General features: G+C 37.6%; 1 protein-coding gene across 7 annotated transcripts in view; it reads left to right on the plus strand.

Moving 5' to 3' along the window:
* Window positions 1-12,292, plus strand: part of LOC125166066 (nephrocan-like) — a 31,413-nt gene extending 19,121 nt beyond the window's left edge. For all 7 annotated transcript variants that reach the window (XM_047859724.1, XM_047859725.1, XM_047859726.1 and 4 more), the window contains 2 exons: window positions 1,137-2,038; window positions 11,438-12,292. In XM_047859724.1, coding sequence (XP_047715680.1) covers window positions 1,137-2,038; window positions 11,438-11,885 — 1,350 coding nt within the window. In that variant the 3' untranslated portion in view covers window positions 11,886-12,292. The remainder of the gene's footprint in view (window positions 1-1,136; window positions 2,039-11,437) is intronic.
* Window positions 12,293-17,399: the final 5,107 nt, after the last annotated feature.

Below are 17,399 nucleotides of genomic sequence, written 5' to 3' on the forward strand. Positions count from 1 at the left end.
CATTAGATCTGGGGTATATGCGTGAATGGAATCTTTGTTCTACAAAGATGGAGATACGTGTATCCTGTTTGTTTCTTCATGGATCTTTTGCATCAATGAAGTACAGTTTGAACAATAGGGAATATGGAGGCTAGTTTTTCAAATTATAACATAGTTGAAATGTTTCTCTAATAGGCCCATCTTAGTGATAGCAGTGTCTAGGACATTTAAAATTTTTATGTTTAATGCTTAAAATTTTTTAATGTAATTTATAACTTAAAAATATATAAACAATGCAAAATGAAGATAATGAAAACCTCTAGTAATCTTGCACTGTAGAGTTAGCAGCTGCTAATAGTTTGGTGAAAGATTTCCAGATTGTTCCCATTTGGGGCTATTATAAGATGATGCCACAAAGAACATCCTGCTTCGTAAATCATTGTGCAACTAGTAAGTACTTCTGGCTAGAAATAAGCTTGCTGGTCAGAGAATGTACAGCAAAAGTTGACCAATATAAAAAAAATTTTTTTTAATGTTTATTTTTGAAGGAGAGAGAGAGAGACAGAGCATGAGTGGAAGAGGGGCAGAGAGAGAGAGAGAGAGGGAGACACAGAATCCAAAGCAGGCTCCAAGCTCCAAGCTGTTAGCACAGAGCCTGATGCAGGGCTCAAACCCATGAGCTGTGAGATCATGACCTGAACTGAAGTCAAGACACCGAACCAACTGAGCCACCGAAGCACTCCAAAAAGTTGGCTAGTATTATGTCTACCAATAGTGTGTAAAAGTACTTAACATATTTTTAATATCCTTCATGTTAGCAATCATGAATAAAACTAGTCAGGACCTGGGGTGCATGGCTGGCTCAGGAGGAGGAGCATGTGACTCTTGATCTTGGGGTTGTAAGTTTGAGCCCCACGTTAGGAGCAGAAATTACTTAAAAATAAAATCTTCAAAAAAAAGTAGTCAGAACCTGAGTTTCCATCCTTTTCTAAAAAATAATTTTAAAGAGGTCCTGAAGGGAAATCTGAAGTATCATTAGTATTGAATGACAACTGCATTTCATTGTGTACGGTATTTTTTTTTCTCAGTAGTCTTAATTTTCTATTTTTCTCTCCATACCTGCTTTTTTTTTTTTTTTTTTTTTTTTTTTTTTGTAGCTGTCTAGCTTCACCCGAATGTTGGCTCTAGAAGATTTTATTCTGCTGGCCAGTGGAACAGAGTCAGTAGAAAATGACACTTTCAAAACTCTGAGTACCTTGAAGACCTTGGAACTCTGGAAAAATAAGTTAAGACGAGTCCCCAGGGTTCTGCCAGCCAGTCTTGAAGTGTTAAAACTAAATGAGAATTCAATAAATGTCCTACACGGATCTGATTTTGAAGGACTGAAGAAATTAAAAATCCTTGAACTTAAAAACAATCTGATCTCTTCTCTCTCTCCCAGCACACTCTCTTCTTTGATCAGTTTGCAGAGTTTGATGTTGGATGGCAACATTATCGAATCTGTAGCTGGACCACTGGTACTTCCCCACTTGAAAAGTATGAGCCTGGAGAATAATAAACTGCATCTTATACCAGCTAGCTTCTTTGCTTCTCTTCAGGCTTTGCAATTTCTCAGTGTCAGTGGTAATTTTCTGACTAAAATTCCTATTAATCTGCCCAAATCCCTGCTCTCTTTAAAAATGGAGAGAAACCAGCTCAAAGTGGTAAGGTTTCGAGACATGAGACACTTGGAGAATCTTTCCCACCTTTATCTGTCAGAAAACTCACTCTCCTCCATTGATGGGGCACAGATCCTTGCCAATTTAACTACTCTTGAGTTGTCCCAAAACCAGGTTCAAACGTTGCCCCTTAAACTACCAGCAAGGCTACAAAAACTAGATATTAGCAATAATCTGATTCAGAGAGTTACAGCCCAAGACTTCCAGGACCTCCGAGACTTGAAACACTTGTTTCTGGACAACAACATTGTCAGCTTGTTCGAAGCTGGAGCCCTGCAGATGTGTTCCCAGCTCTCCAACCTGGCCCTGGAACAGAACCTGCTGTTGTCTATACCTCTAAGGTAAGGGAGAGTTCTCACTTATGTTGACTCCTTTTAACGTTTTCTGAAGATTGGGGCAATTAAGCACATCATACAAGCAAGAAAAACAGAGCAAACATAAATGATCTATGAAGGCTATCCAAGGGTTCCAGGGTAGAGGTTTTAGACGGGCTTTTGGAATCCCCAGCCCTGTAACTGAATCTGCACTAACTTAATTGCTCTCACCTGTCAGACAAGACACCAACAGGGGCGATCTGTATTTGAAAATATACAACGCCACTTTGGCGGAGTATGCTAACAAACATAATATGGGGATAATATTTGTAAAAATGTATTTTGGTTTTTAAGCATGTGGCCTGAGATCCAGCAACAGGTACACAGCCACTAGCGAAGCAAGGATATGTAAAAGAAATGAGAGGGAAGTGTAGTAAAATATCTATATTTTTAAAAGCATTGAAATAGTAGCTATGAAAAAAATCAGAAGTGTATAATCTCATCTTGTATTTACTTGGAATTCTGTTTTTGGGAGACTCGTTTTCTTCTCAGGGCTGTGATCTTTAAACGACTTAATCCTGGTTCTGCTTCTATCTGTGTCTGCCTGTGGGTGTGTGAGTCCATTTGGGGTGTCTTACCTTGTGTTCTCGGTTGTCTCCTCAGTTCTCTCTCTCACAAACACGCATACACACACACACGCCTGCACATATGGACACAAACACATACATATCCTCATACTCTGACACTTAATTTCTCTTTCCAAATATCCCTCCCTCTGTGCCCAACCCACCATCCTGTTCCCCCACCCAGTCATAACTATGACTAATGTACATGTTGACATTAATTGATGCTTTTTATGTAAACTTTATTACATGTTCTACATTTGTAAAGTAGATAATAAAGTAGAAGAATAAAGCCCTATTATTCTCTTAAAAAGATGTTATGCTATTTATTATATGTGCCTATCAGTGGACTCGTTTTCCTTTTGGTGCTTTATAGGAAAAAAAGGCATCTTGCTCTGTTGATTATCATTATCAAGTTGCTTGTAATTAATATACCAACTTCTGGCTTCTGTAAGACCCTATGGCACTCAATTTACTTATCTGCATTGCTAGTTACAATAAACAACTTTTTTTTAGGAATGAAAAAGGGAAAAATTATCTTTGATATGTACAGATGTTCATTTTTTCTTTAAAAAGATTTTTTTAATGTTCATTTTTGAGAGAGAGAAAGACAGACAGAGTGAGCACGAGTGGGAGAGGGGCAGAGAGAGAGGAAGTCACAGAATCCGAAGCAGGCTCTAGGCTCTGAGCTGTCAGCACAGAGTCTGACACGGGGCTTGAACTCGCAGACTGTGAGATCATGACCTGAGCCAAAGTCAGACACTTAACCCAACTAGCCACCCAGGCTCCCCCAGATGTTCATTTTTTCTAGTTGAAAAAAAGAAGTTTGTTATATAGTATGGTAACTGTACCCAATGCAAAACATGAAAAAATGATTTATCCAATGGAAATCAAGATTTTAAAATACATATTCAGGGTTATTTGAAATTAAGCAATTTCTTTTAATGTATAAGCATATGCATACAATTAATTTACTTCAACAAATAAGTTTTGAGTGTTTTCCTTGTGCCGGGTACTTTACCAGGCACTTGAGATACACCAGTGCAATAAAAATAAAACTTCATGTTCTATACAGCTTAAATTCTAGCAGGGAAAGAGTAACCATAAACACAAGGTGTACATATATAACATTTACATGGTGTTAGGTGTTATAGTTAGCAACAACAAAAAAGGGTGGCTGGTTGCCATTTGAAATAGGGTAAGCGTGGTAACCCTCACGAAAATGTAAGCTTTGAGCAAAGACTGGAAGGAGGTGAGGGATTTAGCTGTGAAGCTGTTTGGGCGGGAGGTGGGGGGGGGAGGAAAGTGTTCTAGACAGAAGAGCCGATACAAAAGCCATAAAGAACATGCCTGCAGTGTGTCAAGACTCTAATACTTGTAATTTCAGTCATTTCTCTACTGTATTTCAAGCCTTATTTTCTATCACTATATGCCCCTTTTCCAAGAAAAAACAAATCACATATAGACTCAAAACTCATGAAAGAGATTGGGGAATGACTCTCTTGTCAAGGATTCTCAGTGGGCTGTAACAGCCATGGCAAAACTGTGAATCCAGTGGACTTCTCTATTCAGGTAGCTTTTAGAAAGCATTTGGCTAAGTAATCCTGCTAAGTTTAGTGAGTGAAAAGTAGCTTAATTATTTACTCCCGCCAGGGCATTTGTGTGTTTAATAAGTGACTACAGAAAGCACAATGCTTTTACCCAATGGAGTGTATAATAGAATTGCAAGCCTGAGCTAGCCATAATTCTTGAATCTGACTCCACATTACAATTATCTGGAGAACTTTAAAAAAGCATACTTATGCCCAGACCTCACTTCAAGCCAATTAAAGCAGACACCCAAGAGTTTTTGCCCAGGCATCAGCATTTTTAAAAAGCTCCCAAGATCAATTTAATGTGCAGCCAGTGTTGAGAAGTAATGGGCAAGAACAATGGGGCAAAGGACATGAGATGAGACTGGGCTTTTCCTATGAGGATTAACTTAAGCATCACAGCTATCTACTTTGTCAAAGAACTTGGCCAGCTGTGAGAGCAATCTCCTTCTTGTGGAAAGTGATTTTTAAATTCTCCATCACCCCCCACCTCCCCAGCTTTTCTTTGAATTGGAAAGTGTGAATGAATGAGAAAAGGTTCTCTGTGGTTTTCCTCCCATAAAGCATTAAAACACAGTACGATCTGTTTTTTGTTTTTTTTTTTTAAATTTCTGAATGTTAAGACTTTTATCCACAAGCTTAAAACAGGACACTTTTTATTTTCATGGGTTTTATTCATACACAAAATTGTACTTTAAAGTACAGTTTTGTATTAATAAACTATAAACACAGGCAACCTGTTACTAGTTGCTAACCTAACCTAATTTGTTGCTTAGTTGCTAGCTACGTATCCTACCACAAATCACAAACCCCTTCTTTTGCTGACCATCCTCCATTCTACATTGTACCAAGGAAATAACAGTGGATGTTTTCAGGTGCACATATATTCAAATATCTACTACTTTTGCCTCAATACATTATTCGAAATAGAAAATAATACCTAGGGGCTTCTGGGTGGCTCATTCAAACCTCCAACTTCTGCTCAGATCATGATCCCACGATTCATGAGTTCAAGCTCCACGATGGGCTCCGAGCTGACAGCTTAGAGCCTGGAGCCTGCTTCAGATTGTGTCTCCCTCTCTCTGCCCCTCCCCCACTTGTGCGCACGCTCTCTCTCTCTCTCTCTCTCTTTCAAAAACAAATTAATAACCATTAAAAAAAAAAGAAAAAATAATACCTAACATAACATTAAGTTCTGACTAAACCAGCAGTGAGTTCATATATGCATGTTATTTCCCATTACTCTTTACAATGAACCTGCGAATGTACGTACATTTTTTAAACTATTATTTTACAGGTTAGAACATTAAGGTTAGGAGGTATCAAGAAACTTGCTCAAAATCACATTGTCAGTAAGTGGTGGAGTCAAGATCAAACACAGTAGTCTAACTCCAGAGTCAGTGAATTTTAGCCACCATGTGAGATTTACCCACCTCTGAGATTTACTCTGCTATAAACAATATATTATACTACTTAAAACTTAGAATGCCCAAGACCTGGGTCTCACTTTTGCTGCTTTTCATTTCACCAATCTGTAGCTCAGTGAACAAATATAAGTCACATCACCTTTTCTTTATCCACAATTTGGGTAATTCAAATCCAGAATAGCTTTCTACAACCTAACACAGGCATAGCATTTTACCTTACTTACACTCAGGTGCCATCTACTGGTAAAATGGGGTGTACCCCTTCTTACTTTAAAAAGCCACAGACCCAAAGAACAAACAGCATTTTTGGAAACATGTTTGTCTTAAAATCAGGGAAACTTTTTGAGCATAAATCAGACTATAAAGACAAAGTATATCAAAGCAATAAATGACTGCCCTAAGTTCACAAAATCAGGACATTAGTGATTTCTCTTACAGTGTCATTTTGGTTATAATGTCCATAGAAACACAGAAGAAAAAAAAAAGGAAGAGCAGGTATAAGTTTTAGATGCCCACCCTAGAACTGTTCATTATATTTGTTTAAAAGAAAACTTGGCTTTCTCATTTTCATTAGCTAAAATATATTATGTGACTTCTGTGTACTAGGCACTTTCATCTATAGGGTGGAAAATCAGAAACTTTAAGCCAAATAACTTACCTGAAGTTGCGTACTGGTAAAAAGAATGGCCAAAGTTAGAACTCAAGTCTTAATTAGTAGACTGGACTCTTTGGTTTACTTTATCATATCTTTCCTCAATTTTTCTCCCTTGTACTCTGAAGGGTAATAGTGTCTTGCTTACTGCTACACCATCTGCTAATAGTCCATATTTCCTTGGGGAAAAAAGCTATACATAAGATTTTCTGTATAACTTTTAGGGATGTACCTTATGTCAGTTGGTATGTACATAAAATACATTGTCTTGGAGACTGACTTCAAATTAAATTTAACTATCAAACTGTTGGCGCTCCTGGGTGGTGCAGCCGGTTAAGCGTCCAACTCTTGATCTCAACTCAGGTTCCTGAGTTCAAGCCCCGCATTGGGCTCTGCACTGATGCCCCAGAGCCTACTCGGGATTCTGTCTCTCCTTCTCTCTGCCCCTCCCCCACTTATTCTCTCTCTCTCTCTCTCTCTCTCTCTCTCTCTGTCTCTCTCAAAATACATAAAATTTAAATAAAATAAAAAATAAATGTTATATAAATTTAACTATCAACTGTTAAAATGAAAGAAGTGATTTTTCCCTGGTAAGTTCATCTACTTTTTAACGTAAACTTTATTCCAACTAAGGCGACAACACTTTAAATAAATAATCAAAATCACAAATACTTATATATGTATATTCACTGTACAGTTTAGGATATTAACATAAAATATACAATCATCATATAACTGGGACCACCACAATAAATGTCACTGAATACTAAAAGACATGAGTGCACATTCAGGGGGTTCACACTCTATGGAAATAGCATCTGGAAATAGGAGAATATGAAGCTGTTGAGTAGCAGAAAAATTTTCAGGTTCACAATTGTGCTTCCTTTTTTTTTTTTTTTTTTTACTTTTTATCAATAAGCATTAGCATGACATTTTTCACATTGGTATCCACAGTGAAAAACTTTTTTTTTCCTGATTATAAAGCAGTACCTGTTCAAGACTGAAAACTTCATCTGTTGAAAAATGAAATATCATCCAAGAATTGCTCAACAGGAGCCTATGTCTAGACATAATTTGTTTTTATGTATTTGAGATCATTTAATTTTGGTTTTTTTCTATTTTTTCCATTGAACATTATAGAGTATTTTTCTCTCCCTTTACCCTTTCTACTTTTTCTGAGTATCACTATGGACCTAAGAAATCTTAATTTTTTCACCGTGTTATGATCATTTCCAGTTACTAGTCTCTTTTGATTCTCAAATTGCTCCAAATTTGTCTAGTGGGTGCCCCTCCAAGGTGGTCCCTGTGTTCATGAGACCCGATTCCATTATTTCTCTTAAAAATTTTTTTAATGTTTATTTATTTTTGAGAGAGAGAGCTGGTGAGCGAGTGAGTACATGTGTGCCTGAGAGCTGGGGAAGGGCAGAGAGAGAGGGAGAGAGAGAATCCCAAGTAGGCTATGCACTGTCAGGGCAGAGCCCAATGCAGAGCTTGATCCCACAAACTGTGAGATCATGACCTGAGACGAAATCAAGTGTCTGGTGGTGCTCCTCCGTTATTTCTCTTTTTTAAAAATTGAGGTCAAATACACATACAATTTACTTAACCATTTTTAACTGTCCAGTTCAGTAAAATACCTTCTTATTGTTGTGTAATTGGTCTCCAGAACTTTTTCATTTTGCAAAACTGAAACTCCACACTCATTAAGCAACTCCCTGTTTCCCCCTCCCCCAGCCTCTGACAACCACCATTATACTTTCTGTTTCTATGAATTTGACTACTCTAGAAATCTCATATAAGTGGAACTATAGTAGTTGTCTTTTTTGTGCTAGGCTTTTTTCGCTTAGCATAATGTCCTCAAGGTTTATCCATGTTGTAGAATGTATCAGAATTGCCTTTGGTTTTTTGTTTTGTTTTGGTTTTTTTTTTTTTTGGGTTTTTTTTTTATTTTTTAGTTTGTTTTTTAATGTTTTTTAATGTTTATTTATTTTTGAGAGAGAGAGACAGCGTGTGAGCGGGGGAAGGACAGAGAGAGGGCGACAGAATCCAAAGCAGGCTCCTGGCTCTGAGCTGTCAGCACAGAGCCTGACACGGGGCTTGAATTCATGAACTGAGCTCAAGTCAGGGCACTTAACCTACGGAGCCACCCAGGTGCCCCGGAATTTCCTTCCTTTGTAAGGCTGACTATTCCATTGTATGTACATCTTGTATTTTGCCTATCAATTCATGGTCAATGTACATTTGGATTGCTTCCACATTTTAGCTATTGTGAATTTAATATGGGTGAATAACATGTAAATAATGTACATTATTTAATATGTAAATATCTCTTTGAGACCAATCATGCTTTCAATTCTTTTGAGTATGTACCAGAAATGGAATTTCTGGATCATGGGGTAATTCTATTTTTAATTTTGGGGGGAAGCACCATACTGTTTTCCATAGCAACTACACCATTTTACATTGCCTCCTACAGTGCACAAAGGTTCTAATTTCTCCATATCCTCATCAACACTTGTTATTTTCTGGATTTTTGATAGCAGCCATGCTGATGGATATTGCTTATCTTTGAATTTGTCATTGCATTCTGGCTCAGATGTTCTAGCTTACCTTGCTCCAGACATAGAATAAGCCATTTCTCTAAGAAGCCTTGCTTCTTTTAAGTGGAAACTGGAATTCTGAAATTAAGATCTGGGTGTTCAGTGTGCTATGCTATTGGAATAGCATTGCCATTAGAGTGTAACTTTATTTCTAGATCCTTCCACTATGCAGAATTAGGAAATATGTATTTTTAAGCTATGAATTCATATTAAAATCTCCAATTCACATTTAACATTAGAGGGTTTTTCTTATTTTATATTTGCATATCTTCTTTTACAATGAAATCTTGGTTCCTAATGATATGAATGCATTTACTTATTTGTTTTGTATTAGAGCATTCATTTAAAAAGTTTCAAAATTTCATTACTAGGTGGTGTTAATAATAAGCATGCTAAGAGAAGTTTCCTTGCAGATCCTTTTGTCCCTAGTGTCTAAGGCTTAGATATATCCACCAAGGATATTTAGTCAGAGTACTTTTTCTTTCCTTTATTGGTTATACACCAACATAAACATTGATTAATTAGATATGTTTGTTTCTGTTTGTATTCAGTTTTAGGGCTTGTTTTTGCTTTACCATTTTTGTTTTGTGAACATGTAAAACATTAACATGGTTCAAAAGTTAAAACCATATGCAAACACTTCCTATAAGTAACCAGTTTTATTCACTTCTGGTTTATCATTCTTTTTTCCCCCAAACATAAGCAAATATATGGACATGTATTTTTATTTCCCCCTTACACATACTGTACATACTATTCTACTTCTTGCTTTTTCCCCTTAACCATACTTTCTGGAAATCATTTTGTAGTAATTCATAGGAATGAGTCCCTTCCTTTTTTAAGGCTGCATAGTAGTTTTTTTACTGTTGTACTGGGTTGTTTCCAATCATTTTGTATTATAAGTAATACCATAATAAACACATATATGCTGTTTTATATTTGTGAACCATATATGTAGAAGTGAGATTTCTGGGTTGAAGGGTGAATACACAGGTTATTTTTTAGGCTTTGCTGAATTCTCCTCCATAGGGGCTATGCTACTTTAGTCTCTGTGTATGAGAATGTCTGTTCCTTCACAGCTTTGCCCACAGAATGTGTTGCTAGAGATTAAGATTTTTACCAATCTGGTCGGTGAGAAATGGCATCTCTGTGTGGTTTTATTTTTCATTTCTCTATTTTGAGTATGGTTGAAGACTTCAGGACTTTGCTTTTCTGTGTTTTGGTTTTCCTTTTAATTTATTTTGAGAGAGAGAGAGAGCTCATATGGGCTAGAGGTAGAGAGAGAGGGAGACACAGAATCTGAAGCAGGCTCCAGGCTCTGAGCTGTCAGCACAGAAACCGATACAGGATTTGAATTCACGAGCTGTGAGATCATGACCTGAGTTGAAGTTGGACACTTAACCGACTGAGCCACCAGGTGCCGCACTTTGTATGGGTTTTAAGGTGCAGATATTTTCCCCCAGTTTATAATTTATCTTCTGACTTTGCATATGTCTTTTGCTATACACAATTTCTTTTTTTTAATTACGTTTAATGTCATTGATTCATTGATCTTTTATAGCTTCTGGATTTTCAAGCCATAGTTAGAAAAGCTTTCTCATAGAATTAGTACTTTAAAAATGATTTAAGTATATGATTTTTATTGTCACATAAGTTTATTATCTCTTAATTTACATATTAGGAGACATTAGTCTATCCTTTTTTTGCTGTTATAAGTATAATTAAATATGTGACAAACATGTTTGCAAATAAATCTGTTTGCTTCTGTTATCTCCTAGGTTGAAAGGTATGACATTATTTAAATTTGATACATAGTACCAAATTGTTTCCAAAATGGTACCGATTTAAACTCCCACCAATAGAGTTTAAGTTCTTACCTTACAACCTCTTCAGCAGCAATAAATATAAAAATTTAAAACCAGGGTGCCTGGGTGACTCTGTTGGTTAAGCATCTGGGTCTTGATGATCTTTTGATTTTGGCTCAGGTCATGATCTTATGGTTCGTGAGTTTGAGCCCCACATCGGGCTCCTCACTGTGGGTGCCCACTCTCTCTCTCAAAATAAATACACATTAAAAAAAAATTAACCAAAGCCATGTTCTAATTTCATACATAAAACATTGCATCACTTTTTCATTGCCTTTTATATTCATGAAGAACAACACTTTTTCATGTTTTTATTCAATACTTTTTTTTTCTCTTATAAATTATGGATTCGTGGCCTTTGCCAACTAAAAAATTGGGAACTTTTTTTCTTATCAATTTGTTTCTGTGATCCTATTTGACAACAAAAGAAATTAAAGAGTTTTATGGCTAGGAACCAGAAAACTCGGAGGGTTAGAAAACAAGACCTATGAGAAAGGGTTAAAGACCTATACATAAGACTTAATTTTTCAAAACAAGTCTTGTTTTCTAGCTTCAAACAGGACATGGTGGTACAGAAAAGGCTGGTGTTGCTCAGTCCGGGTTGCCTAGATAGTTATGGAATGTTGATCATGGCTTCCTCTCACATCCTGTTTCCATACTTTTTCAGGCTTCCAGGGACCTTAGCCAGGCTGGACCTCAAAGGCAATGCCATCCAGGATATTACTGAGAGGGACCTCAAGGATCTGAAGCAGCTTCAGGTTCTAAACCTTAGGAATAACAAGATTTCTGCCTTAGACCTCAAAGCCTTGGAGGGATTGCCTCGCCTCAGACACCTGTATCTGGATGGAAATCCGTGGAATTGTACCTGTAGTCTCATAAGAGCGAGGGAGATCCTGAAGGCCAAGGGCACAGATGTGAAGGGGGGACAATGTGCTGCACCAGCTGAACGACAAGGGGAAAGCTGGATGTCCTCCAAGAAGATCATGAGACAATGTGAGCATCAACTACATCTAACCGAGAAAAACAAAGAAACCAAAAAGAAATCAAAACCAGAAGAGCACTCCAGCATCAGAATCAACATGGATGATGATTATTATGATTATGAAATAGATTAAGTATGAGCTTTGCCTACAGTTTAGAAAAAAATTTTTTTCTAATAGACTTCATTTTAGAGCAATTTTAGGTTCATATCATAGTTGAGACCAAGGTATAGAGAGTTCCCATATACCCCCTATCTCCACACATGTATAGACTCCCCCATTGCAACATCCTCCTTCAAAGTGGAACATTTATTACAATTGATGAACCTACATTGACACATCGTCATCAACTGAAGTCCATAGTTTACGTGTGGGCTCACTCTTGGAGGCATACATTCTGGGGACCTGGACAAATGTATGACAACATGTGTCCATCATAATAGTAGCAGAGTAGTTTCACTGCCTTAAAAATGCTCTGTGCTCCAGATGAAGTTTTATAGCGTTCAATCTCCTAAGCAGAAATATACAATAAATTTAGATACGCAAGAGTCTTTTTTGTAAGTTTTTTTTTTTTTTTTTTTTTTAAAGAATGAAATCAGAGGGGCACCTGGGTGGCTCAGTCAGTTAAGCGTCTGACTTAGCTCAGGTTATGATCTCACGGTCTGTGAGTTTGAGTCCCGTGTGGGGCTCTGTGCTGAGGCTCAGAGCCTGTGCTCAGAGCCTGGAGCCTGCTTTGGATTCTGTGTCTCCCTCTCTTTCTGACCCTCCCCCATTCATGTTCTGTCTCTCTCTGTCTCAAAAATAAACATTAAAAAAAATTAAAAAAAAAAAGAATGAAATCAGAGTTGAAGTAAATTGAGGTGGGGGGAGGAAAGGAGAAAGGGACAATGGTAAGAAGATATAAGATTCCTTCCACTTAAAAGGTAATCAGTGTTTTATACTGAAATCTACACAAATAATAATGCCAAATAAATTGCCATCTCACTAACTTCCTGCAAATAGAGTAGCTCATTTTTTCACATAAGATGATGACTTTTGTATATGAAGCTGATGCCTGCAGGTCTACACTACTGGCTTTTGACTGTAAGCAATAGAGACATACTCCAACTTAGGCAAGCAAGCAAGTATTAGAAAGATTGGGAATAGCCCACAGAATCAAAGGAAAACTGAAGAATCTGGGAAGAACAGGGATCAGAACTGCTCCAGGGTCCCAGACAGAATGATGTAATGGAGAGGCCCACAGCTTCTTCGAGGTTCTCTGTGCAGAATGAAGAGCTCTTGCTACTACCAGTGTTTGCTTCCCTCTTCTCAAGAGTCATATCCTCAGAAGGAGAGGCTAATTGGCTTAACTTGGGTCACATGTTCATCCCTGCTAAGGGACAGTAGGTCTTGTGGGACAGTCTTATCAAGACCAAAGGGAAACCAAAAAAAGGGAAAGATAAACTGGCACCTTAAATATTACAGATGTCCCTATAATGGCCTCCCTGAAAAGAGTTGTGTTTTGAGTTACAGTCCATTCTCCCTGAGTTGACCACAATCCCACACTGCCTTCCTTTTGATGAACTGCATACTTTTGAGAATTGCCTGTCTGGTCATAGAGGTGTGACTGTAGATTAATTTTTTTCAATCAGTATTTTTTCTATCAATCTACTAGCAATCTTTTTCTATCAATCTACTTGTAAATAAAATCTACGGGCATATAAATCTGAAACCCCATCTAAATTGGCTCCTTTCCTAATTAGTAAGATTTACCTATTGCAGCATTTTACAGACTTCCATCAAAATGCTTCTAAAGGCAGAGAAAGGAAATAGTAGAGATTGAGTGGATGAGTAATATGCCCACCAGAAGCTTAAACTTTCACCAAAGTGTCATGTTTTAAAATTTTGTGCAGAATTTGTCTTACTTGCTTTATGTCCACATTTTCTTCTCCCAAAATCTTTATGAAATTGACATTCCTTGGAAAAGAGCCCTATTTTTATTGTGGCTTCTAGAACTCCTTGGCATAGTGACAGGTTTCCCAACAACATAAAGCACAGAAGTACAGAAATAAAGGAACTCTTACGTGATTTTCCTTGTTATGGTGTGGGTTTCAACTCTTGTGATGTGTCTGACTTATAATTCTAAGAAAAACCAGTGATTTGTGATATGTAATAATATATACCCACTACCATTGCCTGGGGTATTAATAATCAGAATTTCTAAGCTATGAGGGCCTTGAGAAAGAATCTTAGTCTTTTACAGATGTGAGAGCCAGTCTCATAGGGGTGAAGTCACTGTCAGGTTCACGAACATAGAAACTGGCAGAACTAGGGGTGCCTGGGTGGCTCAGTCAGTTAAGCTTCCGAGATTTCGGCTCAGGTCATCATCTCATGGTTCTTGGGATTGAGCCCCACATTGGGCTCTGAACTGACAGAGAGGAGCCTGCTTGGGATTCTCTCTCTTTCCCTCTCTTTCTGCCCCTCCCCCACTCTCTCCATCAAAATAAATAAATAAACTTAGAAAAAAGAAAGTGGGAGAACTGGAACTTGATTGCACCTGGGTTTTTTGTTTTTGTTTTTGTTTGTTTTGTTTTGTTTTTTCACTTCCATTCAATACTCCTACTACAGAATTTGCTGTAAGATTCACTTAGGACACGCTTTACTCACAATGTCCAGAATAGTAAAATGTTCCATAAGGTATGTGTATTTATTTGCTCTGGTGGCCATAACAAAATACTATGGCTAGGTGGCTTAAACAACAGAAATTCATTTTCTCACAATTCTGGAGGTTTAGAAAGCCCAAGATTAAGATGTCATCAGGGTTGATTTCTAGTGAGGCCTCTCTTCCTACGTTGTAGACCACTGTCTTCTTGCTGTGTGCACACACATGGAAAAAGAGAGATCTTTCCTGTCTCTTCTTCTTGTAAGGATACCGGTCCTATTGGATTAGGGCCCCACCCTTAAGACCTCATTTAATGTTAATTATCTCCCTAAAAGTCCTATCTCCAAATCAAATCAATCATATTGGGGGTTAGGGCTTAACATAAGGATCTTGGGGGACACAATATAGTCCATAACAGTATATATATATATATATATATATATATATATATATATATGTAAGTTCTTATCTATCGATCTACTTACCTATTTACCTATACTATCTATCTCAGTTTGGGGCTCTCGATTAAGTTTATTGATATCTTTACAGAAAAAAGAAAAAGAAATAAGAAAAAGGAAAGAGTGGGGAGAACAAAGCAAAAAAGGATCAGGAAATTTTAAGGCCCAATTATCGCACATTTATACTTATGTAGAGATTTTTAAAAATCAGATATTTAGCTGCTAATCTGAGAAGACAGCTAGCGGGCAAGGTTGAGATATAAGGCAGGTGAAACTTAGAAAGAAGAGTGAAATATAGATTGTGAGATAATGCTTCATGATCCTGGAAGACAGGTGTAGGTTGAGTGTCATTGGAGTTGGAGAAGGGGCAGTCATCCTGGGCACAAGGGTACATTTAATATCTGAAAAAAGGGATTACTTTGTGGTAGATAAGGAAAAGGGGAGATTAATGTCTAGAGACTAGTTTTTCCTTTTACCTTTTAGTGCCACTGTTTCCTCATCTGTAAAATGGGGATTGTAGTATACCTCCTAGCGTTCTTTTGAATTAAACCTATATGGAAGAAAAACATTTCCTTAATTGCCCCCTAAATTTGCAAATCCTCTTGTCTCTCCAAATGGAGACATTGTTATATACCTCAGAGGCCAATCACACAGTAGCATTTGCAAATGCCCCCCCCCCCAAAGGTTATGCAGTGGATAGCATGTGTCCATACTGAAGGCATTTCTCTTCTCTCACTGCTTTCCTTCTCCCTTTTCAAATCATGCCTGCTTAGACCTTCCAAGAGTCAGAACTGAGCCACTGCCTGGTCAATACTCTCCTACTGTGACTGTTCTCTTGGTAATACAAATCCTGGTTGAAGCCTTTAAATTGCCCCCTGTAGGGCTTGATTGTTCTTTGATGACAGACTAGTCTTCTACTCACCCTTGGAAAAGGGAGTGAGAAAAACGGAAATGAATAAATAGCTGAAATGAATGATCTGAAAAGAAGGCACTGAAGCTCCTTTCTAGAACATGCACATGGTCACATGCAAATGTACTACTTTTATCAGAGCTGATATTCTCATTCAGGAGCATACTTAGTTTCTACTTAGAAATACTCAGAATTTACCAACTTTGAAGAGTTTTTCCTCACAGACTTTATAACTTTCTGTTACACAATACGTGCAATAGGAAGAACTTTGGACTTGCCTTCTTGTGATGTGTAGGCTTTTTGTTAATGCCTTTGCAAAGGGGTTCACAAGTTTCAAATTTTCTGCTTTGTTGCACCTCTGAATCTCTTCCCTTACTTCATGGTTCATGGATGTTCTGGTTTTAGATGACAAAGATGTCTCTAAGGCCAATGCTCAGAAAACTCTCCTTTCTCTAAAGAAGTTCTTTTTTTTAAATAGTTGTTCACTATGTCCCCTTATCAAATAATGCTCTGATATTGAGGCTGTAGCCAAAAATTCTGGTATAACAACCATGCGGGGGTGGGGGTGGGGAAGGTTGGAAGAGGGTCGGTTGACGTTTAATGCTTTCATCCCTTTTATTTAATTTTTTCATTCCTTTTAAATACAGGTTATACAGATTTCACCAGCCCTGAGAAACAGAATAATCAGTATGTTTTTAAAGCTCTACTTTGCCAGAGGTCACGGTTCAGTTATATCACCCATCATTTAGTTAATTAGACATTTTGCTCTTAGCTGAATTTTCTTAAACAAATATGCACACAAATGAAAAACTATCTTTGCAAATCAACCAAAAACTCAATGTTTCTCCATCATATAATTGTGTAGTGAATGTTAAAACTTGGATTCTTGCCAGCTTATTAGTCTGAAACCTCAGGGAATGTGTAAAAGTGCCCCCAAAGTGCAATTTTGTAAGAATGAACTTCGTGGAACTTCCTGGTATCATTCCAGTAATAATAATGGATTATCTTAACAGTTTGATTTTGTAACATTACTAGCATTGTCTCTGAGCTCAAGGATTACCTTTATTCCAGATGGTATCTGTTTTTGACAGGAAAGAGCTCGAATGATGGATTTCTTTATGTTTTTCCTCTAAGGCAGAATACTGTTCCAATATTCTCTATAGGCTGTCACAAAACACTGTTTTTAGGAACCTAATACAGAGGATTTTATTTAATAGCCATTATTCAACTTTTAAAACTGTCACTGACCATTGCCTCTTGAGTATTTGCATCCCAGTCTATCTTGGTTTCATAAAATACCTAGTGTATCGTCATTCCTTCCCACCTGCTCTCTCCCCACAACACAAACTCCCCACAGGCTGCCCCACCCAGTGTTGGATCATTGTTATTCAGATTTATAGTACTCATTTCTGCTTTAGGATTAATTTATCAACCACTTTTTTAAAAGAATCACAAATGCCAGGGCGCCTGGGTGGCTCAGTCGGTTAAGTGTCTGACTTCAGCTTAGGTCATGACCTCACGGCTTGTGGGTTCAAGTCCCGCATCAGGCTCTGTGCTGACAGCTCAGAGCCTGGAGCCTGCTTTGGGTTGTGTGTCTCCCTCTCTCTCTGTCCCTCTCCCACTCGTGCTCTGTCTCTCTC

The sequence above is a fragment of the Prionailurus viverrinus genome, chromosome B2, assembly GCF_022837055.1.
Source record: "Prionailurus viverrinus isolate Anna chromosome B2, UM_Priviv_1.0, whole genome shotgun sequence".
NCBI lineage: Eukaryota > Metazoa > Chordata > Mammalia > Carnivora > Felidae > Prionailurus > Prionailurus viverrinus.